The sequence below is a fragment of the Podarcis pityusensis genome, assembly GCF_964106645.2.
Source record: "Podarcis pityusensis genome assembly, chromosome: 3".
Taxonomy (NCBI): Eukaryota; Metazoa; Chordata; class Lepidosauria; order Squamata; family Lacertidae; genus Podarcis; species Podarcis pityusensis.
The window spans coordinates 57,392,883-57,408,528 of record NC_138026.1 but is presented as its reverse complement, the minus strand read 5'-3'; the positions used below and the strand labels follow the sequence as shown (position 1 = coordinate 57,408,528).

The 15,646-nt window shown below is 40.9% G+C and overlaps 1 protein-coding gene across 15 annotated transcripts in view; it reads left to right on the top strand.

Moving 5' to 3' along the window:
* The window catches only part of PTPRK (protein tyrosine phosphatase receptor type K), a 333,584-nt gene that overhangs the window by 266,862 nt on the left and 51,076 nt on the right, over positions 1–15,646 (top strand). For all 15 annotated transcript variants that reach the window (XM_080999488.1, XM_080999496.1, XM_080999492.1 and 12 more), the window contains exons 11-13: positions 1,371–1,470; positions 7,611–7,884; positions 10,537–10,573. In XM_080999488.1, coding sequence (XP_080855614.1) covers positions 1,371–1,470; positions 7,611–7,884; positions 10,537–10,573 — 411 coding nt within the window. The remainder of the gene's footprint in view (positions 1–1,370; positions 1,471–7,610; positions 7,885–10,536; positions 10,574–15,646) is intronic.

Sequence of the window (15,646 nt, the reverse complement as noted above, 5' to 3'; positions counted from 1 at the left end):
TATAAAACCTTCTCGAGCAAATTTGGGGATGCTGTAGGGCATACGCAGTGAAGGAGAAAGTCCTGTTGTGCAAGCAGAAATCTTTATGCTGACGGGACATAGTTGGTTGTTGGTTATCACGGCAAGAAATGAGACATGGGATCATGAATGACTTCTGTATTCAGAAGGAACAAGTATTCGCTAGGCTCCCATGTGTATGGCAACTGCAAATCTTATTTTTTTTCTGTCGAATACATACCGAAATCAGTTCATAATGGCAGTACAGAGAGCAGATAGCCTGTCTCTACAGAAAGCTGTATAAGGGTTAGAAGAGAGTCAGAAGCTGCTTGCTGCTGAAATGCAGGGTATCCTTTCATTTGAATAGTGGTTCTTTATCACCTGGCAGCCTCAACAGAAAAGTGATTCCGTTTCAAAAGGCTGGGATTAAACATCAGGTTTCTAGAGATGAATAATTTAGGAAGGATAGATTCAAGTTTTCAGAAGACCTGAAAAATTATAATTACCGTATATACTCGAGTATAAGCATTTTTTATGCTGAAAAAGCTCCCTTCGGCTTATACTTGAGTGAGGGTCCTTGTCGGTGGTGGTGGAGGAGGAACGAGCAGCGCGAAAACAACCCTTTTGGGCTACTTGCTCTTCCTCCGCCGCTGCTGCCACCAGCCTCTGCCTCTTGGCAGCACCCTAGGTAGGCAGGGGGATGGGAGGGGCTGGGGGGAGAGGTTTGTGGTGTGGTGAACTGGCTTATACTCGAGTCAATAAGTTTTGCCAGTTTTTTGTGGTAAAATTAGGTGCCTCAGCTTATATTTGGGTCGGCTTATACTTGAGTATATACGGTATTTTACCATGTACAACTGTTAATGCTAATGTTTTTTATCCTGAGCTGCCATATCACTGTCACGTCATTTCATAATTTCAATCAATTAAGGGGGGGGGATTGAACAGTTTATACATAATAGATACACAGTTCCACAGTATGCTCCTGCTGTTAGTTGAGGAGTATTTCTTATGCAACATTTGTTGAAACACTGAATAAAAATGATCATGATATCTTCAGATCATAAGAGTCTACCCACAAGTTTTTCATTTCCATTCATTAATGTACGCAAAAATTTATATGCCACTCTTCTAGTCATTATGCATCTCCCAGAACAATTAAAACCAATATGCAATGCATTCCAGAAATACAATAGTATTCTTCATCCTCATCATTCACTTTCTTCACAAAAACGAATCAAAGTAATTTACCAAAACCATAAAACACTAAAACAACCAACTATCTGATCACAATTGAGAAATGTGATTGTTTGTACATTGTAGAAACTGGTAAAAAAGCTATGTGTTTTGGCTGATTTTATTTTTCTTCTGATTAGCTCCCACATTACCAGACTATGAAGGTATTGATGCATCTTTCAACGAAACAGCCATCACTGTGCTCCTGAGACCAGCACAAGCCAAAGGAGCTCCTATCAGGTAAAAAACAACGAGCACCACAATATGCAAACCATTCTATAGTTAAAGCCTATGGCTAAACATTTAGATCAGGGTAGCCAACTACTAGGGACGCGGGTGGCGGTGTGGGTTAAACCACAGAGCCTAGGACTTGCCGATCAGAAGGTCGGCGGTTCAAATCCCCGCGACGGGGTGAGCTCCCGTTGCTCGGTCCGTGCTCCTGCCAACCTAGCAGTTCGAAAGCACGTCAAAGTGCAAGTAGATAAATAGGTACTGCTCTGGCGGGAAGGTAAACAGCGTTTCCATGCGCTGCTCTGGTTCGCCAGAAGTGGCTTAGTCATGCTGGCCACATGACCCGGAAGCTGTACGCCGGCTCCCTCGGCCAATAAAGCAAGATCTGTGCCACAACCCCAGAGTCAGTCACGACTGGACATAATGGTCAGGGGTCCCTTTACCTTTACCTTTCGCCAACTACTGTCCCTCCAGAAGTTGTTGGACTACAACTTCCATCGTCCCCATCTAGTATGGGTAGTGGGCAGAGATGATGGGAGTTGGAATCCAACAGCATCTGGAAGGCCACAGGTTAGCTACCCCTGATTAGATAATAAAATAATTTTTCAATTATCAGTAATCTTAGCTATTCAAGGCCTGATCCATTGAAAGGCTTCTTTGATTTTGTCAAGTTCTTGTTTAATTATTTGATCTTGTACTACTATTAGCATTTGTGAAATATGGAAGATGCTCAATCCAATGCAGATAGGACTTGACATTTGAGTAAACCTGCAACCCTTATATGGTGATATGTTCCTGGTTCAGCAGTAAAAGACTTGGGCGGTCTAGGTTCAAGTCCCCTTCTGCCATGGACATACCGTGAGGCTGTGGGCCCAGATGATGTGTCCTGGCCTCAGTTCCCTGTTGTTAAAAAGTGGAGTAGTGGTGGGGATACATATGCATAGGGGATAATGGTCTGCAACCACACTTGCCAGAAGAATTAAGAAAATTTGCACAACCTTGTTTGCATATGAAGCAAGATGGTGTTTCTTGCTTCAGCAAGTTCTTTGAAATGACTTCTGTAGTCTGGATATCTCTATTTTAAAATCTGTGTTTCACCTCTAGACGCTGTGGCGAGTGTTGTTTTTGTTTAATTTTTGTAGCTTTTGATGTTAATAGTTTGTGTTTCTATTACTTATTTATTTAAACTGATATCCTGCCCTTCTTCTAAAGGAGTCCTGGTGGCAAACACAGAAAAGTTAAAACATTACAGTTAAAAATAAAATGAAAACATATGGAAAACATTTTTTTATTTATTTTTAAAAAGCAAATGTTAAAAACATTTTAAAACATTTTTAAGAGAATCACATACCCTCACATGTAATGGTTTCAAACTTGCCAGGAATATAGTCTTTCAACCTGGGTAAACATGAATGTTTTTATGCTTCTCCTGAACATTGTTAATGAGGAAGACAGAGAGAAGCACCTTGCCAGGGAGTACCATATTTTTCGTTCCATAGGACGCACATTTCCCCCTCCAAAAATTAAGGGGAAATGTGTGTGCATCCTATAGAGCGAATGCAGGCTGCGCCGCTAAGCCCAAAGCCGGAACAGGAAGACGGAGCCCCACAAGCTCTGGTGAATGTACCTTGAACACACCTTGTTTTAGAGGGGGAGAACAGGGAAAAAAAATTTGGTCCTATGGTCCGGTGCGTCCAATGGAGCGAAAAATACGGTACTTTGCACAAATGGGGAGCTGCCACCAATAAGGCCCTGTCACTGGTCAACAATTCTGCATTCAAGCTGCTGTTTAAGCATTGAATGTGAGCCATTGAATATGAGCAAACTCCAGAACTCTTCCATATGAGGAAGAGACCCCTATATGAGAGACCCTCCTCACATAGAGGAGCTTTTTATGGTGCAGTAGTATCTGCTCCCTTTTTACTATGGCACTAATTTCTGCTCTTTTTAAAACAATTATCTGGCTTAGCTTCAGGTTACTTAGTTGTGGCAAGATAAGTCCCAGCTGACGTTCTGAAAGCAGAACATCTCAGGATGCATTTTTGACAGCCCATTTCTATTCTCGATCTCTCGGGAAAATGCCAATGTTAAACAGTTCAACAAACTTACTCAATTTAAATATGCAGCATCTAATTATGTGTTTTAGGAGTCAGCCTTCCTGATATAAATGCTCCCTTGTATTCCTTGCCTGCTTTGTGCACATGCCTCTTGAAGCAGATGTTTGGGTAATCCAATTCAAATTTGCAGGTGCCGTCAATCATTCCTTAAGATGCAACATGCAGCGGTAGTCACAGCTCTAATCATGACATAATCGTGTCTTGCCTGCCAAGCGTTATCTCATAATCTCTAGTTTTCTTTATGGCCTCCTGAAGTTGTAAGCCAAACAGCAGACATGAAATACAAAGGGAGACTGGATGAATCAGTATTTATAATCAGATATTAAGCCTTACTTTTACCAAGCTGGAGGCTCTCAGCTCAGCCAGTAAGGAAGAAACATTTATTCATCAGTGAGCTGCAAAGAAAGGTGATTTGCTTATCAGTGGCAGCATGCACTATTTAAGCCTATCTACTGAACAGTGTGCCCGAAATTAATAAATAAAGGTGGCAAGTAATTGCCAATGAATGATTATGAGGACCAACTAATCCAGAATGCGGCAGCTAGACTGGTGACTGGGAGTGGCCACCGAGACCTTATAACACCAGTCTTGAAAGACCTACATTGGCTCCCAGTACATTTCTAAACACAATTCAAGTACTTAGAAGTGTTGGTGCTGACCTTTAAAGCCCTAAACAGCCTCAGTCCTGTATACCTGAAGGAGTGTCTCCACCCCTATCGTTCAGCCCGGACACTGAGATCCAGCGCCGAGGGCCTTCTGGCGGTTCCCTCACTGCGAGAAGTGAGGTTACAGGGAACCAGGCAGAGGGCCTTCTCAGTAGTGGCACCCACCCTGTGGAACGCCTTCCCACCAGATGTCAAAGAGAACAACAACTATCAGACTTTTAGAAGTCATCTGAAGGCAGCCCTGTTTAGGGAAGCTTTTAATATTTGATAAATTATTGTATTTTAATCTTTTGTTGGAAGCCGCCCAAAGTTGCTGGGGAAACCCAGCAAGATGGGCGCGGTATAAATAATAATAATAATAATAATAATAATAATAATAATAATTCCATGTTAGTTTCCCCACTCCTCTTTCAAACTAGTGGAGCTACCCTGTTGCTGTTTTCTTTATTTATTTAAAAGCATTTCTAAACTGCCTAATATTCCCACCACACCAGGGCTATCTCCTTCTCTGCTTTATCCTCACAACAATCCCGTGAGATGGGTTAGATGAGGCAAGATGGGCGCGGTATTAATAATAATAATAATAATAATAATAATAATAATAATTCCATGTTAGTTTCCCCACTCCTCTTTCAAACTAGTGGAGCTACCCTGTTGCTGTTTTTTTTTATTTATTTAAAAGCATTTCTAAACTGCCTGATATTCCCACCACACCAGGGCTATCTCCTTCTCTGCTTTATCCGCACAACAATCCCGTGAGATGGGTTAGATGAGGTTATAATCCGGCCCCTGTGGCAGTATAGGTCATCCTAAAAAGCTCAACAACTTCAATCCTAAAAAAAAGCTCAACAACTTTGCTCGGCCCTCACGCATGTTCACTTCATCAAATCTGGCCCTCTTTGAAAAAAGTTTGCGCACCCCTGGGGCTGTGGATGGCCCAAGGTCATCTTCCAGTGAGTTTCATGGCCAAGTAAGGATTTGATTTCCCAGGTATTAGTCCTACATTCTAAGATTAGTCCTTACACTCTTAAGGTAATCTATAAGATGAGCAGTACATCCCACTGGCTCTCATTACTCTCACTGTGTTCTGTTTTCCAGGACAACATAGGAAGAGGGCTGGTTAAACTTGTAGACTGTATTCTGCTTAGCCGAGTGCGCAAATAGCAGATTAAGTGATAAAACTGTTCTGGGATTGTACTATGGGAGGAGCATTCTCATAATAGATTGTTCATCCAGTTAAAATAAACTCACTGCAAGTTGAAACCTAGATTTGCTTCAAACCCTACTCCCTGATATACTAGTCTTGTGTGTGCTGTACACCCTCCTCAAAGCAGGCAATCTCCTGTTTGCCCCCTGAAATGACATACTCCAGCATCAGATTTACCATCTCGTCTGCTTCTTCTGGTGAATTAAGCTTCAGTGCCCTTGAAATAGCAAAATTTGAACACTCCCTCTGTTGCCTCCCTAAAAGATAATGAATGTTTGTAACTCCTCCCTTGAATGAAACCTTGGTTTCATGTTAAAACATAAATTGAATCATAAATAAATGAAACATTTCATACGCACGCTTCACCCTGCTTCTGCTCTTCCCTTGGGCTTTATTCTTCTAAAGTGGCCAGATATTGGAATTGACAAGTTTACTGATCTCCTGGCATTTTGGAGAGTAAAAGTCTTGTCATTTGTTTTGCGTTGGCAGCGCTCGAGAAAGGAGTGACAGTGTCTGCAGAGGCAAGCATTAAGATGCCCATTGTTCCCAAGAGGGAAAGCCAATTGCTTATGCAAAACTTAGATTGCAACGCATTACTGCCTAGATTCTTAAGGGAGGGAATGAATAAAGCATGTAGTATTTAACACCTTTTCATGTGAGAGTATCTGAAAAGAAAATTAGGGATTGTATCCAACTAAGCCTAATTTGAGTGGGTCTTCTCTGAGTATGACTTGGTTGGATATCACTCTAATGGAATAAGCTTCCCCATCTTTTGCCCTCTTTACTCCAATTTGTCCGCACTGCTTCTCATTGCTTGAGGTCATGCTCACTTTGCTTTTTGCTACCTTAGCAGAGTTTACCAGGGGCAGGTAAACCTGTGACTCTCTGGATATTGTTGGATTCCTAGCAGCCCAAGCCAACGTGGCTGCTGATCAGATTTGATGGGAGTTGGTGAGCATCTGCAGCAGAGCATTAGAAGCAACTAAAAATGTCCCTTACACCTACATGAATCCCAACTAGCTCGAATGATTTCTATGCAACATTGCATGTGGATCTTTTTGTATATGGTCCCATTTTATTTCATTTCATTGTGGGAGACTAGGGAGGAAGAGATTTTGACGTACTTGAAAATGCCGTGGTTCTTTTTGAAACAGGAGCTCAATTCAACTTTGTCCTTTATGGCACTTTCTAACAGAACATCCAAGTACTGATTATCAATTAGTCTAACGTTTCAGTTGTTTGCCTCTTTCCTCTGTAGGGAAAAGAAGAGCTATAATTACATTCTCTGGTAAAATGAGATTTTTATGAGGAATGACCAAGAGCTGTCATTGCGAGGAAGGTATTGGCAAGTTTGGGCTGAAGTTTGTTTTTGGGGTTAGCTTTTTCCCCCCGTCCTTTTTTTTTTTTAATAGGCTAGATGCCATCTGCTCTAGCAATTTGTAACGTTTTTGTCAGTGGCAACTGTAGGGAAAGGAGTCAGACTATTTGGAGGGAGTGGACAGATTTCCGTCCATCTGTGCTTGTATTACAGGATGTCGCTTATACTTTAGATCTGCATAGCTGTGAGCCAAGTTAGATGCCACAGCAAGGTCAAAAGGTGGAGATGCCTGTCGACGCGCTTCTGTCTCTAGTAATATGACAACAGCAAATTGGTGCTTCAGGCATTGCTTGGAGGCTGCCACGACGGGCCTTGAAGCCGAGCTTTCTATAATATCCTTTCAAAGGCAAATGCTGACTTCAAATGCTGCAAATTATCAAGCAGAAGGATTAATCTATTAAAAATGTCTGTGCTTAATGTAAGATCCAGTCCTGGTCTGCTTAATAGTTCAAAGTCTACATCAGTGATGAGAAAGACTTTCCTGTTCCATTAGATCTTTTGGGAAGGGAGGCTGAGAGCGACGTTGCTGTGGAAATAAAGGAGAGAACTGAAATTAAAATTAGGAGAAATAAAATGACCACCTTCCACTCGGGGCCTATTGCTAAATATGATTTGGTTATGAGACGCATAAGCTGCCATTTTTAAACCTGCTTCCCTGCTTGACTTGCGCTTCTGAGCTGAGTGTGGTACTATTTGGCGCAACATAGTTACGTGATATAGTGTTGTGTGCTGTCGGTCTGGCATCCTCTTATAAGTCATGTTTTTCTCTTGGCTTTTAACAGCGCCTATCAGATTGTTGTTGAAGAGCTGCATCCTCATCGGACAAAACGAGAAACAGGTGCAATGGACTGCTACCAGATTCCTGTCACATATCAAAATGCTCTGAGCAGTGGCTCGCCATATTATTTTGCTGCAGAATTGCCACCTGGTAACCTTCCTGAACCAGCTCCTTTCACGGTTGGTGATAACAGAACTTACCAAGGCTTCTGGAACCCACCATTGGCTCCCCGTAAAGGATATAATATCTACTTCCAAGCTATGAGCAGTGTGGAGAAGGTAGGCACCTCCCTGAATTTTCTTCTGGGGGAAAAAATCAGATCTGTTGCTAGAGGTTATTTGGTCTATAAGGCCAAGGTCCAGAAAGATCTTCATCACACAGACAACTAGCTTGCACATGAGCAGCACTGAGCTTTTGGCTTGTTCCTTTCATACAGCAATCCCTCCAGCCAGGTATGCACAGTAAACAACTTTTGATTTCCCTAGCCTATCTCAAAAGAGGCTTCTTGAGCAGCATGCAGACTTGTTGGAGGGGTGGTGGAGAGGAGTCGAAAGTCACATTTGCTTTTATTTCTTGAAAACATTTTGATCCTGTCTTTCCAAACCAAGGCAGCAAAGTGCAGTAAAATAACAAATCTCTCTCTCTCTCTCTCTCTCTCACACACACACACACACACACACTCCTACTAAAACAGAGAGCAGCAAAGTTTAAAACAGCAACTTAAATGCACCCAGTGGAACAGCTTCTGTGTATAGACCTAGACTCATGTCCAGCGATTGCTCAATGTGTTTTTGTTCCTGGTATGAAAAATTCAAATGACATTATGGGTGAACAATATCGCCTAAATAGACAGTTTGCTTCCCTTTAGTGGTATCTTCATATCTGCCACCTGAGGCAGGCCATCTCACTGTGTCTAAAGCATCTGGATGTAGGCCAAAGTTGTTGGGTTCTTGTTATTGCAAACCCTTTCTGTGGTTTCCATTTTCAAACGGCATGGCTCTGTGCCATTCATATTCCACACACCATTTTCCCCACAGCAACTATTACTGTTTGAAAATTTAGTAAGTTTCTTTGGGGCCGTAGCATCGGTAAAATAAATTTCAGCCATGTATGTTTCCACATTCCAAGGAAATAACGCCCCTCCTACTGTTCTCAATGCCCAGGTAGTTCAGGAGATTAAATTGCTTCAGGATAAACAAAACCCAGCTTGCTCAGCAGGCCTAATAAAGCAGTGCCCCACATGCCGAACATAAAATAAGAAAAAAATAAGTTTGTTTTAAAAAGCCACTGTAACTCCCATAGCAGCTACATGTTTGTGAAAAGCATCAGTACACAGGTTTGCTTCCAAATTGCTTGACCACTGTGCTGGTAGGAAAGGTATGGCTGCAGATTGCCATTGCTATTTCCTCCCCATTTGATATCTTGACACCATACAGCACTGCTTCTATTTCAGTATGCATATTGATAGAGAACAAAGCAACAGGAAGTTAAATACTGCAGGCAGCTCTAGGTGAGAAAAGCAACATGACTTGATAAGCCCCATGCTGCCTCTGCCACTGAATCATTTTCCTTTTGTAAATAGAAATACGGGACGGGAAAGGGAGGAAACAGCATTTAGAACAGTGGCGGAGATATTTAAAACTTAGATTTGAGAATTAAGTATAGTCTTGTATGAAATCTCTGTCTCCTGGTTATTGTGCCCCAGTAGCAGATGGCTGAGGCGCAAGGAGGTGGAGAGGAGGGATTTGGGGAAGATTGCACCTAGATTGATAGGCTTCGGGAAGGTTAATCTGCTTTCAAAAGAAACCAAAGCGATTTCTACCCTGCCATTTGGATTTCAGCTGCAGCTAGTAATGAAGAGATCACAGCTATCAATGACTTTGCCTTTGAGGCTCTAGTATGAAGCTTCGCCTAATGTCTATAATTATAAGAATTAGCTGTTTATCATAGCAAGATGAGGAAAATGTCACAGCTTGTGAATTTGTGTGCTAGAATAGCTGTGGAACTGGAGGATTTTCCTGATGGGAGAAACTCGTGGGGTTTTTAAAAATAAATAAATTTAAAAATGGATAATTTTAGAATAATTGCATTCTGATATTAGGAAATCAAATTTGCAAATGAAGCTGGAGGTAAAAAGATTGGCAGGAAATCTGGGAGGCCCTATCTAAGTATTTCATTATGTGCCACTATAAAATAGATGTTTTATTAAATCCCATGATGTTTTATTAAATCCCATGACCTAGCTTTAAACATGGTTTACAGTCTATGCTGGAAGGGGCACTTTCTTCCACATGTGGTGGGAAAATGAATAAGTACAGAACTTTCAGCTTGATGCCTTAGACTTGAAGAGCTTTATCACAGGCTGCAACATTCTCCTACATCTAGCCCACATTTTGCTACATTTTGTTATTTATTTATATTTATAGACCACTTTTGGGAGGGGAAGATTATCCAAGCAGTGTACAAATTCAGCTACATTTAACATATGACTAAAACACACAGACCAAATGAAAAACAAGTACATGTATTGCCATCATTAAAAATAGAGATAAAATCAATAAAGCATGAAAACAAATGCAACTAAATCAAGTGTCTGGATAGGCTTGCTGAAACAGAAAAGTTTTCAACAGGCTTCTAAAGCTGTAAGAACATCAGAAGAGGCTGCTGGATCAGGCCAATGGCTCGTCTAATCCAGCATCTTGTACTCATAGATTAGAAGCCCAGCCTGTAAAAGCTATATACATATATGAAAGGAATTTTAGCTCTGCAGTATACTTTCACTATCAAAAGTGTTTACCATGCCATGCCTTATTCATTGTATATGTAAGTAGTTCATAGGTGTGCTTGCACAGTGACCTAAACTAACTTTCACTGAATTTCCCAAGCTACTGGTGCTAATTGCATTTTTCTCCCATTTTTCTTCTTAACAGGAGACCAAAACTCAGTGTGTTCGAATTGCTACCAAAGGTAAGAGGTTTTCCCCCTCTGAACTTTGATAACTTACTTTGGAACTTATTCAGTGTGACAATTCTGTTGCTGTGTATTTGTACTTGGAGCTCAGATATAGTGCCAGTAAATGTTTGGGATCCCCTTGACATCTAAATATGTGACAGAGCGGAGCCTCCTGGATGCTTTGGTTTCTGTTTTTGAGGAGGAGGAGAGGTGCTTATTGGTCAAAAAAAGAACTGGCATGTTAGAAGACATGTTTCTAAGGGGTTGGTAGGTTCCAATTCTTTTGGTGAGCTGGAGAATTAGGCAGCTGTATAACGTCTAAGAGAGAAATTATTTGAGGCAGCAGGACAGCACTGCAGTGTGGTATAACATGACAGTTTGTGATGTTCCCCTGTCAGTTTGGTTCCATCTTAAGCTAGTATAAGCACTAGAACAGTACTGCATTTTTCTGCTCTTGTTTGGGCTGATCATGTAGCTATTTCTTGTTTTTAAATGGCCTTTTTAAAAATAAGAATGGAAAACTGAATAACATGTGGATCCAAAGCAAATGGATAGCTCACTGGCAGGTTAATTTCAGTTTCTCCTTATACAACAGCTTAATTTTTAAATGTTGCATCTTCAGATAAAAACTTAGAACTCATGGTCTTGTCTTCTTCTTTGTGTTTACAGTACTCATTACTGAGTTCACTTTATAGAATGATGAGACAGAATTAGATGCTGCATTCAAGCAGAGAAAACATGGAGGAGTACTATTAAATAATCAAATAGTACTTGTCACATCTTGGTGTGCACTCATTCTATGCATTTGTAGATATAATCAGCAACTGTCTCCAGGAAAAGAGCAAAGTATTCCAGATTTGCTAACAGAGATGAGACAGATTTCTAGAATAAATGCTTAAGGGAAGGGTAACGTCTTGTGTAACCAATGTACAATATATTTTTTTACTATAACTTTAAAGTATAGTAAACTCCTGTATGTGAGCATGTTTTTAAGTTAGTATTCATTACCCTTTCATCTGCCCCAGTTGCAACAATCATTTCTGTCCTCTATCGGACTCTACAGCCACAGCAGGTAGCTTCCAGCAGTTTGACTTCACCTTCAAAGGCCTACTCCTCTATTGTTTCCTGAGACGGATGGATGCTAGCCAAACTTACAAAAACCCTGGGTTGTTATTCAGTATTACTATAGCCAGTTGCCAATGAAGGTGTGTTCCTAAAGTAAGATTCAAACGACACCACAGAAATCTGAGCTCACTGTCCATTAATCTACACCAGCTTTTAGTTGGAAAGTGAGCTGGTTCGGACGTATGATAGCTTAGATGTGAAAGAGCCTTGTGCACATATTCACACATGCAGCTCCGTCACATGAGTTTTGATCAAATTGGATCAAATTTTCTGATTTATCCATACCAAAAAAGTATGGTTAGCAGAATTTGAACAAATTAGGACATTAAACTAATTTTAATATCTGGACTTGTTCCAAAGCTAGTAATCATAGGTTCCTAGATTGGCTGAAATGAAATCCATGGTTAATTGTAGACTTCCTGTTTTGTTTGCTTGCAAAGAAGTTGTGTACACAAATAAACAGCTTGTTCATATACAGTGGTAGCTTGGTTCTTGAACTTAATCCATTCTTGGAGTCTGTTCGACTCCCAAAACCGTTCAAAAACCAAGACACGGCTTCCGATTGGCTGCAGGAGCTTCCTGCACGCCTGCTTGCTGCATCGGACATTTGGCTTCCGAAAAGCATTCACAAACTGAAAAACATACTTCCGGGTTTAGGGCATTTGGGAGCCAATTTGTTCGGGAGACAAGCCATTCAAGAACCAAGGTACCACTGTATTGGTTTTTAAATCCAAGATAGGATCATTGAAATGTATAGACCTGAAAGCATTAGCCATAATCTTGTCCAGAGGAAACCATTGCTGATATCCAGATACAAGTGTGGGATAGCAGCATGTTACCACCTCTTTATTTAGGATTTTACAGATAAGACACACACACAAAAAGTTTCCATTTTCTGTTTAATGGCTTGGAACTGGAAAGAGTCAGAGTCAAATCCAAATTCCCACCTCCCAAGCCAAACTCACAAGGTAACCTGGCTGCAGTGCCTATCTCCTAGCCTAATACATCATACGGTGTTATTTTGAGGATACAGTACAGAGAAGTGGCGCGGTATAAACATGATAAAAAATTGGTTGTTTTTGTTTTTTTGTGTGTAAAACAGAATCAATTCATAGAGCAGGTTGATCCTGATCATCCCCCCTGCTCTTCCAAGATTAGTTACAATAACACTTTCCTGCAGAGCCTCCAAACCTTTCAGTATAAGAGTTTGCAGTGAATTGCATTTTTGGTGGTATTTTTTTCATAGCAAGCTGCTCTTGGCAATTCAAGGTTCCTTTCTATGGACACCTATGGCAAATTTTAAATTACTTAATACCTCTGAGGCTTGGAGCATTGCCCAGAGTGGGAAAAATGAAATCAAATTATTCTGATAAACACATCACATAATCACAAGCAATAAAGAGCAAGGACCAGAAATCATTTTGCAGGCTACTTTGGCAACTTTCCCAAACTCTGCAATAGGCTTGTTCCCTTCTCTAATACAATTTACAAGCCTGTCCGTCAGCCAGCGGTGAGCCACTTAATGTTTCCAGATAACTCTAATTGCATTACATTTTAAGGGTGGTTACATATAAACACAGAAGTAATTTTATGTTCTTGGGCCCTTCCCCAACTGCTTTTTTTTGTCACTGTTGTACATATTTAAGTGTGGCTCAGAACCCAGAGCTGTTTCATAAGACACACTGCATGTTGACAAAGTGAAATAACTTCTCAAAGAAGTTTTCATATGGAAAAGTTTTTAAATAATGCGGAGAGGTATCGGTGACACCCAGCCATGAATGGATAGCCTTGTTTTTAAAATTTGCATGGTTTTTGAAAAGGCACAAATTCCTTTCTAAAATCTAAATTAATTTTCAAGCCCAAACAATAAGCAATAGAACCTACTTTTCACATGCTGTTGCATGTTTGTGCATAGGAAAGGAACAGGGAGACTGGGGTAGCCGTTTGACAGAGGACAGTCCTCTGTTTAAAAGAGTCTCTGTTTGAATGGCTATCTGAACCAAGTCCATAGATAAAGAACTGCCCATAAACTGCCCATAAGCAATGAACGCCTGGACAGTAGACAGCAAGCACGCAGGTTGCAGTCTTTCTCACTATGGTGAGATCTGTTTATGGGGTAGGGACCATAAAGGCAGGCAAGGGACAAACGTTTTAAGAAATGTTTGTTAAGACCTTCCATATCAAGGAAAAATGAGCAAACAAACAAACAAAACACACCAGTAAAAACTCAACACATACATGACCTATACATTTGGTTACAACAAACAGAAGAGCAAAACAAATAGGCAATAAAATCTCCCACAAATATACAATCCACAATGCACTAATAAACACTTAAGTGAAGCAATCAGGGAACCATCATAGAAATAAACAACTAGCCAAGCATAAAGAAAAGGGGGGAAATTAATTCAGTCAGTCTATAATATTACTCTATAAAGTGTCATGAGTTTATGGAGGAAACCAATCATGCTATTTGACTGAAACATATTTAATAAAACAAACCATTTCCCACAAAACACTTTTTTTTATCCTTGAATTCTTCCTTTTCCTGAGTTGACAAGTACATTTTCTCATGAAGGTGACATCTGTTCCTGTTGTTATGGATACTTTTCAGTTTGTGCAGCCAGTGGATGTAGATGGAATCATTGAAGGAGTGGGGTCAACGTGTTTGACTCTTTCATTTCTGGGCAAATAATAATAATAATAATAATAATAATAATAATAATAATACTTATACCCCGCCCATCTGACTGGGTTTCCCCAACCGCTCTGGGCAGCTCCCAACAGATTAAAAACAGAATAAAACGTTAAACATTAAATAATAAAACTTCTGTAAAAAGGGATCTGGAGTGGGACCGGCCAAACAAGTGGGGGAAACGACAAATATGTCCTTGAGGGAGTGTGTGGTGCCTATGAAGGAAGGAAGCAGTGGCATTTTTTAAACATCAGTAAAAGAATAGGCAGAATGAGTAGATACACTGAAATGCTGAGTTCATCTCTGTTTTGAGTTGAAAAAGTCATTTGACAGTTTTTGCTGTTAGTCTCATAGAACACCTCAATGTGTACTATGGCTTACAGTTTAAGAAACAATTACTATAGCTTCTTCTAATAATGAAGGGCAAAAGAAGAAGAATGAAAACCATGGCATTTTTTATCAGGATTTAGATTGCTCCACATTAGACTAATACATGTGGCCATTAGTTCTGAAGATACATTTTTTTTGTTCTGAGGCTGCAGTAGGAGCTCTCCGAGCCAGGGTAGTTCAACATGCAGCTTGTGACAACATTTAACACACACACACCATGTTAGAATTCCTGCTCCATGATAGCAATCATGGGATCTTTGTCTTTCACATGATGGTGTATGTTTTGACTTCACAAAGTGGGAAGTGATGGAGACAGAATGTTTGTGTTACTGTGTTCCGTGAAGTGGGACTGTTGTCCTTTGTTTTTTCTCTTTGCTGTCTGATGCTAGAGAGAGAAGGAGCCATGTTGCAGTGCTCCGTGTGTGTTTATATGTAAATAAAGTAGATTAGCCAAAATGCTGAGTTGCTGAGGTCTATTACACAAGCTGCGAAGACTCTGTGGATCCCTAAGTGTGCCAATGTCTGTTGGCATCAGTTGCTGTGATGTTCAGGCTGAAGAAAGCTTTTGAAGCCTCCGAACGATCGACCAGGAGGGAGAGAACATGTCAGTTGGGCATGTGTCTCTGCCAGGGTCCTACTTGAGTGTAGGAGCTCCTGACACACCACCCTTGTGCTGTCTTCCCAAAGCCAGTTAAGTGAGGTGCTGGGCTTTGGGAAGGAGGTGTGAGGGCTCTGACAGGGGCCTAGAGTTCTCCACCCTCCTTCCCAAAGCCTAGTTACCTCTTTCCCAGCTTTGAGGAGAAGGTTGGAGGGCTGTAGGACCCTGCCAAAGCCTCGCGCCCCCTTCCCAAAGCTCAGCATCTCGCTTACCTGGCTTT